Here is an 8924-nt window from a genome sequence, read left to right on the forward strand (position 1 = left end):
AGTAACATGAACGAGACGCATTTGTCACTCCCTGCATTGACTGAATGATTATTGTAGGCGAGATTTATTGAATACGGCCTTTGACCTAGATGAGGCAGTGCCCGAATCTGGGATGCAGCTGGTAAATTTAATGGCCGGGTTTCCCCAGATTTGTTAAGAAGCTCTTAACGCTAAGAGCCAAATACAACTTTTACACAAACGTACAATACAAATACGGGGTTGCAGTTGCATATGCAGTTTTGGTCCAAAATTAGAGTTGAGGTTTTCAGTTCCTTTTATGGTACATAGTCATGGCTTGGTACAGTGAATAATTAGGGTTAATTAAACACAATCGTTCAATATCATGACCCTAGTCCTTACAGCGGATCAACAGCGCCACCTAGAATATTTAATTTCTTAAAATTAACTTTGACTTTTTATTTCATCTGAAGATGTAATCCACCTGGGATTTTGTATTCAGACTCAAAAGGGCTTTTTAAAAGTATAATGTTGGAACCACGTTAAGAAGTTGTAAAATAATGATGTTATATAATGTTAAGTAAAAGTAACATATTAAGACAGTTAGGCTACATTTTGACTACTTGATAACTGATAAATAATGAATTTTCAAAGAGAGATGTAAGTAAATATTACATAATAAGCAAATCTGGTTCTAGTTTAGGGCGAAACAAGTTAAACAATTAATGTGAACATACAGAACTACAATTCCCAGAGCTCCACCAGGGTGTTTTGACGACAAACATGCGCCATATTTGTAGTCCGCTTACATTCGCATTCGTGCTACTTGCTACTACTAGACTCCAAGACAGAGAACTGTTAAATAACATTAATTTTGTGTACCCACCTCCCAGTATTGTTAATGATTTAACACATGGACAAATGTAATTTATACACAAATATTAGATTAAAATGGGAATGCTACAAGTTTGTCCCTACGGCTTTACTTCCGGCTTTGTTGCCATCGCTTGTGATAGGCCTCGTCTTACCAGCATGATCATGTCCAAATTTCCACCGTGGAAGACCGAAAATGTACTCTTGAATTATTGCAGTGTGTGCACAAAACAACCAATGCATTGCCAGCTGTGTTTTCCAAAAAAGTAACCCCTATTGGGCTTTCTAGAAAAGACTGACTTTCTCACAGGCTATTTACCGTAGCCTAGGCCTACTGAGATTGTCTTCATATCAGACAGCCACAAACGTAAAGACAGCTTTGACAATGACCATTTTAACAATTGCATGTCAGGCCAAAATATTTATTAGTTTATATAAACACAGTATATATATATTTTTTTTTAACATTTGTTAAAGTAATCTCAGTTCAAATTGAATTTAGTTTACACATTTCATAACAGGCTACATAAGTACTATATCATAAGAAGCATAACACATTATAACATGTTACCATGACTGGTAGGCTTATATGCGTGCATTATGACAATATACATTACAAAACACAATAAGCATTTAAAGGTAAGTTACTGGAAAATATTTGATTAACAAGAGGCCTATTACTTTAAACACCATTGGACACAACCAAACAGTACAGAACACAATACACATATAAGCAAACTTGTAAAGCTACTTATGCAGCAAAGGCTGGGAGCGTAAAAACTAAAAGCTGCCTCTCCATGTCTCTTTGTCCTGGCTTTTGGAACAGTTAAAAGTACAGTGACACAGGACCGTCCTTAGGGATCTACTGGGTATGTATCTTGAGAGCAGTCCTGAAATATATTTAAGTGCATGACTATGGAGTGATTTATACTAGTAAAATAATCTGAAAATATACAGTATGTCAGCCAGAGAGAAAACGTTCCACCGTAGCAACAATTCTTAAGTGATCAAAAGATGTTTTAATCATATTTTTGATACATGTTTCAACATTAAGATGAGCTCATATTCTGTACAAAATTACACAAAGTTAGACATTGCACATGAAAATATTGTATTTGTCAAAGGTCAAATTATAAAGTAGTATGTCAAAACTGCAGTATCAAAGCAGACAGTCTTAACATTGGAAACAGAAAAAAATTCAAACTCAATAATTCTACTCAGATACACAACTAATCAAGAAGAGCATAGGTCTGACCTACATGTGAAATTGGCAACATAACTAGACACACTTAGTCCTCGTCAGAAGTGCTGAAATCACTGTCAGCTGCATCATTTTCTTCTGGCATCTCTTCCTCCTCCGAGTCTATGTCCAGGAGCGGTTGGTGGCTGAGGATTCTGCTGTAGTGGTCCTTCACTTTCAACATTTGTGCTTTCAGCTCTGTTTGCTTTTTAAGCACCAGACACCGTAGTCCCTTCTGTGCATCCTCAGACATGTCAGCAAAAGAAGCTGTAAAAATGATTACATTTCATAATATTATTAACATGCAATTCTAAAAGTTGATAATGAAACAACAAATAAAGTTAAATATAGTTCAAACATTCTCAACATGGAAAAGACAGCGTTAGTCGCAGACCAGTCTGGCAGCAAACCAAATATGGATGCAAGTTGTAGCTAAAATAGTTACGTAAAAAAAGAAATGGAGATAGTTCCCAGCTTCAAATGTTGTGCTTTCATCACTGTCCAATGCTGCTGCATTTCTCTGCAAAGGATCATTTCCTCCTCCTTCAGGCGCCTCACAGCCATCACCTTCTCAAACACCTTCCTTTTGGTCTGAAGCAACTGCAAATTCAATTCATCGACATCAGAAGGGAAGATATTATAGTTGTAACAACTTGAAAGCTTTGGTCCTGATATGCCACTACTGCATAGAGATAATGAGTGTTTGTTAAAACAGCATAGCCTACATTATAAGTTAAAAATAAATAATAGAAAACACATTTTCACGTCTTATGTTCTGCCAAGGCCACGTGTCAGTCTGGAGGATGGCATCAAGTGACACAATTTGTAAAGGTGGTTCAGCCAGCTTGTTGTAGTCATCAACGGCAGTTAACAAGCGTTTCTTCTCATCCAAAAGGACTTTTCAAATTTTGTGGTGTCTCTTGTTGCTATCTAAAAAACATAAAGAATGGCACACTTCACTGTCTGTCACTTCACTGTGTACTGTATACATTTAGACTAGAATTCCTATTGTGACACTTTTTGCAGTGTTAAACTGGGTTGCAACAATAAGCATCACATCCTGCTTAAGTTAATGTGGATAAGATTTAATTCAGTTTGCTGGACTCTTACATACCAAATACGTTTTCTTAATGTTAAAGTGTGAAAGTGCATATTTCAAGGAAACTGACGTACCAGTTTGTCTGTAGAGATTTTGGCTTTGCACTTTGATGATCACAGCAAGCTCCTCCATTTGTGCCTGTAATTCCCCAAGGCTGCCATCACTCTGATGAGTTTCTAAATGAGAGTCACAGTATATATACAACTAAAATCACTCAATTACATTCAGCAACCTGTTTGTTTTAAGCAGTTCTTATCTAGGGATGCGTACAGTGACCCTTTCAAAAGGACAATATAAACAATCACATAAATATTAGGGTGTGTATTTCTGTACGTCCCCTTAAGTTGGTGGGGCCATGTAACTCCATGGACCTTTACAAGGACCTTGATGACATGCACACAGCTGTACTGTGTGTGCTATATAACATCATTTATATATAACATACTTCAGCATCAACCTATAAAGTAAGCCATATAGCCTTTCATTAAGACAACTCACCTTCATCCCATTGCTGCACATCACACACCCATGACTGCATTGTGTCATCATCTACGCCCAGCTCATTTTTGGTAGCATCCAGGCTCTCCACTTGCTCCCTAAGCATCCTTACAGTCTAATAATTACATTAATAAAGTCAATCCCTTGCCTTTGTATGTCTTTACATTACAGTTGTTGTCATTATGATATTGATATCAATGTTCATATTAACCTTAAGGTATCTCTGGCTCAAAGTGAGACCCATGTTCTCCACTTTTCTTTTATTCCACCCCCAAGCCAGGAGTGTCAGCATGTCTGTTCGACCTAAATTCAAGGCGTATTTGTGTACAAATAGTTATTATTTAACAGGAGATTAGATGGAACACACACACACACATACCTGCTTTAGACATGTACTTGGTTGTGATGGCTGCTCTGGACAGGAAACTGTTCACTTGCTCAACCTCTTCTCCAATTGTTGAGCCTGCACCTTCCTGAAAAGCGCCTCCCCATTTAATCTGTAAAGAAGTGAACACATAGTTACTGCTAAATTCACTCAATTTTACCAGAAAAAGGTCTCAAACTAACACAAAATTAGTCATTAAAGCTACCATATACCTCGCATTTCCCAGTGTGTGCCTTTGCATGCATGACCGAAAGGAAAGGACACATGGACAAGAGATCCTTCATCTCAGGGCACTGCTGAGCCACCTTGGCCAGATAAGGAAAATATTTACAAGCTACATCTGAGCAAAGGAACGTGATGTTTCCTGGGGTACTTGCTGCTAACGTCTTCTGGAGGAAAAGTGGGTATGCAAAAATCTCTCCTCGATACATGTTTAGAGCACTGAGGAGGACTCCATGGCGACAAACAGCTATTTCAAGCCCCTCCTCATCCAGTTTGCTGGTGGACTTCCTGGATAACTCCTTAGCTGCTGTCCAAGCTGAAGATCCACAAGCCCCTTTTCCTGACACCTATACATTCAAATTAAAACAGAAATGACAACCAGTATGAATGATCATACCGTATCAGGGTTGTTACTGGCAACATCTAATAAGAGTGACAGGTTTAGACTGTGTTCTGTTTACAGAACAATAAATAACTTTGATGTATGACTGCAATTTTTTTTTTTATACACTAAAATAGTGACATGCCAGCAATGGTACAAAAATAATTCTACGCACATGACTCGTCCGTCTGTGGACGTGGCTTACAAAGTCAGCAACCTCCTCATCTTTTAAAATGAAGATCTCTTCAAAGTTGCTTTGCTGTGAAGTGCTGACACAATACAGTGGTTTTCAAAGAAATGTTTTACATATTCATATTTGATCAACTGTTCATCAAGACTATGTAAGGGTTATATTAATCCATACATGTCATATGTAATGTAGAGTACCTTGCATTTGATTTAAAGCGATAAAGCTTGCGGTTTCCATCAACGGAGACAGCAAGCGTGTCTGGAGTGCAGGCAGGGCTGCTGAAAAATGTCTCCTGACATATCTTCTCCACCTGGAACCTTACAGCAACCCACTCCGAGAAGCTTTTGCTGAAGGTATCAGCTGATATTTTGCCAGTCTTGTAGGTTTAAGGAAAACACAGCAAAGATTTTAATCAAAATATATTTGTATATGTTAGAGTTACCATTAAAACTGATGTTGCAAAACACATTTATACGTACTCTTCCAAAGTGCACTGTTCTCTTGTCAAGCATTTGGACATATGCCTTAAGTGACATCCCTGGTGCGGCCATCTTGATGTCACAGAAAGACTGAAAGACATCAGTGGCAAAGAGGGTGCAGAAATTAACTGTGCCAGGCCAGTATCCACCATCATGGATGTCCTTAATGGAGGGGGACCATGTCGCGCCACAGCTGGTGCAACTCACCACTGGCAATGCAAGGTTATAGCGACCTGTAGGGAGGATAAATAAGTCAGTGAATTAAGTAATTCTGTAAGTTACCTTACCTTCTGTATCCTTTAGACCAGAAATAGGCAACAGCTGTTTACAGTTTTATCATTTTTAAATAATACGTGCTGGCTACAAAAATACAAATTCAGCCATGAGTTCAGAAAGACATGCATTATTTCCATGTTGTTTACAACCCTCCAATAAATCCTATTATAATGTAATACACAACGTGTGGATTGTGTGTGACAAAATGTCCACTTACCATTTATGGTTATAAGAGCCACATTTCTGCCATGTGAAACATGACTTTCGCCTGTTGAACAGCCACAGACGCAATCTGGCCTCTGTATCGGTAACAGCCGCACTAACAATGTAAATAAATGGTAAAAATTGAACATGTTAATTGTTTCAATAAACAATAACAGCAACCCCCAATCCACAAAATGTATACCCACAGTTGATATAGATGTGTGACATTTGGGGGAAAACATAATCAACAATGCTGTTCGAATGAATTTGTTTTTCTTATGAATTCATTAACAAGAATAGCATATTTTCCATACATAGTATGAAAAGCGTAGGACTTAAAAACGGTACCTATTTGCTGCTGAAACTCTGACAAAGGCTGCAAAAACCCTCCAGTTACTGCCTCTTTGTTGTGCAGGACAAAGCGTGTGTGAACAGCAGCATCACAGTCCTCACAAAGGAATGGGAAAGGCCGGCAGTCCAGGCACCTCACACTGGCTTGTTCGCCACTTTGGCACCTGCTGTTTGGATGTGGATCCTGACTAGCCAGCATATTTTCTATTAGAAAAGGCCTGGCCTCTTTCCACTTTTGCGAGGACACAGTGTTTCTGATCTCCCAATCAGTAGCATAAGCAGCTGGCTCAAGAGACGCCTCCCGAGTCACTACTTGGTCCTCAACTCCATCCACCAGCAGCTCAAGGAGCTCTTGACGAAGCACCTCAGTTTCAGACACTGAAAGGAAATAATTTATAAATATATGAACTATGCCAGAAAGTGAACCAAACATTGTTGGTTGTATGACTTCTGGCTGCATAAATGACACCTCAACAAATTAAAAGCAAAATACATCCAGGAAATTACAATACACATTTCATACAAGTAAGTACCTTTTGTTGGGTTGACATTGGCAACACTCACATCTGGTGGATCACATCTGGAGTGTTATGTGTTAATAAAGTAAGTAATGACATTATCCTTAAAGAAAATACAAAAACTAAAAAGGCAAAAACTTGAATCAAACATTTAAATTTAGAAATATGAGTGAGAATACTGACTAGGTAGCATGCAACTGGTATACACTCCATTAATTAATTTAACATAACTCTAATTAATGGTGCAAAATTAGACATAATAGAACATAAATAATATTTGTATCTATTAAAAATACATTACTGGGGGCTTGCTGTAGAAAAATTCTAATAGAGGTATTGCAGTAAACTTTCACTACCTCAAATAGTCAAGTGGCTTGTTGATTTACTATTTCCCTGCAATCTAGCTGTAAAAAAATGAAACTAACATAATGAATTATAATCAACAGATTGAGATTGAGATTCAACCACATTTTGTCGAATGATTATGACACAATAATGAAAACATTTAAGAACAATACCTCCAAATCCTGAAGGAGGTTATTGGCATCCTGAAGCTCTTCCTCCAACCCCAAAGTATCAGAATGTGATTTCAAATAACTCATTTTAGACAGAGATAGACAGATACAGATAGGTAGATAGATAGATATATAGATAGGTAGATAGGTAGGTAGACAGATAGGTAGGTAGACAGATAGATGTTGACTCTTAAAAGAGCCTTTGGGTTGATTATGGGAGGTCAGAGGTTGGTTGAGGTGAAGGGACAAGGTAAGTGTACAGGAGCTGCAAAGAAAGATAAAGACAAGTGATTACAATTAAGTGTGTTGCATGGTTATAATTTAATAGCAAACTAACCTAAAGATCAGACCTTAAGATGTTCTTCACTGATTAAATTGATTTAAGCCCTCTGTGACATGCTTGCATGTAAAAAGGGCTATACAAATAAATTTGATTTGATTTAAAATCTCCAAGTTCCCTTACTGATTTGCGCGTAAGATACGGTAGTATTGGATCGGAAGGTAAACCCTGGATCTGCAAATCGAGATGGCCTACTATTGTATATTCCAGGAGTTTAGCCTGCTCAAGAGGAGATTAGCCCGCTCAAAGAAGCTAGAAAGGAGAAACTGGCAAGCTAGCAAGACTAGCTACCACTAGCTAATATCCCATTTGGATTGTAAATAAAAATACATAAATGCGAATAATCTTAACATTGACAAACACTCACTGTGCCTTTTAATATTAAAGATAAAACATGCACGTTCCTCAAAACTCAATTTTGCATGCCAGAATCATAGCAAGATATTTGTGTCAATTTACCGGGAGAGGGATGAAAACGCACTGAAGAATTACCGTGGTAAAATTCAAAGGGCAGCTTCTGGGGGTTGTTCCAATACGAATGCGTTGATCCTTTCTCATGTCCTTGTCCTACCTTTTTTAATACTTCGCTAATTAAGTGCATTTCTCCATAACTCTTAATTATATACTTACTACAACTAATCTCTCTCCGGTGCTGTCCAGTGCATGCATAAAGCGCAAGATTAAAACAGACAATTGTATAATTATAGTTTGCTAGTAAGACAATTTTCTTCACCTTCCGGTCAGGTTCACGTTCATTTTGAGATACAAATTCTTCATATCAACAGTGTACAAGTATAAATAAATACAAGGAAATCCAATTTAATAAATACATAAATCATAGATCGTCTAGCCACGGTGACTGAAGATTTTCCGCAACTAATTCGAAACTTTTTTCATTTTTTTTTTTCAAAATCGATGCAGAATTTCTAAAAACTGTATGGACATAACATTAACCCATCTTATTGGTGAAATTTCAATGATACTTTCGTGTTTTGGGGTTGAACAATATGTAAGGATATAAGAAAATTCTTCCGTATACAACTGCATCCCACCTTTCCTTTATCCAATGGGAATGATGCTCAAAGTGTCCAATATTGCCGCAAATGGGTTTACATTGGAGTCAGTTGAAATCCCAGTTCGTATGGCGAGCGGAAAGGGACATTCCTATGCTTACCAGGAGAAGGTATGGCGAGCGGAAAGGGACATGGATAACCTGCCTAAGGAGACTGTCGCAAAGAATGTCTAATCTAGAGAGAACTGCCACTCTCGGGAAACTTGCTGGTTCTGAACTGGTTGAAGTTCCATGTGAGGGCGCTAACGAGCGAGTGCAGAATGAATGGAGGTCTATGGAGGTACCCCTCAAAATCCACTTTTCTCAGGATAAAATTTTTTGT

The 8924-nt window shown here is 37.9% G+C and overlaps 1 protein-coding gene across 12 annotated transcripts; it reads right to left on the reverse strand.

Moving 5' to 3' along the window:
- Positions 1-1244: 1244 nt before the first annotated feature.
- On the reverse strand, positions 1245-8622 carry LOC146253619 (uncharacterized). Of its 12 annotated transcripts, none has more exons than XM_084678892.1 (16): positions 8023-8615; positions 7194-7455; positions 6691-6737; positions 6155-6535; positions 5820-5921; positions 5534-5559; positions 5327-5416; positions 5045-5223; positions 4833-4926; positions 4266-4622; positions 4048-4165; positions 3880-3971; positions 3669-3783; positions 3245-3346; positions 2517-3001; positions 1245-2338 (listed from the first exon to the last, which is right to left on the reverse strand). In XM_084678892.1, the coding sequence occupies exons 2-15, from the start codon at positions 7220-7222 to the stop codon at positions 2973-2975; spliced, it is 1761 nt and encodes a 586-aa protein (XP_084535018.1). In that variant the 5' UTR covers positions 7223-7455; positions 8023-8615; the 3' UTR covers positions 1245-2338; positions 2517-2972. The 12 variants fall into 12 exon arrangements, with proteins under 12 accessions (XP_084535018.1, XP_084535016.1, XP_084535017.1 ...); XM_084678890.1 differs by having other exon boundaries at positions 2517-2671; positions 2837-3001; positions 5327-5559; positions 8023-8613; XM_084678891.1 differs by having other exon boundaries at positions 2517-2671; positions 2829-3001; positions 5327-5559; positions 8023-8613.
- Positions 8623-8924: the final 302 nt, after the last annotated feature.

This window comes from Hypomesus nipponensis, chromosome 17 (genome assembly GCF_054491055.1).
Source record: "Hypomesus nipponensis isolate SF chromosome 17, ASM5449105v1, whole genome shotgun sequence".
In the NCBI taxonomy this organism is placed as follows: Eukaryota; Metazoa; Chordata; class Actinopteri; order Osmeriformes; family Osmeridae; genus Hypomesus; species Hypomesus nipponensis.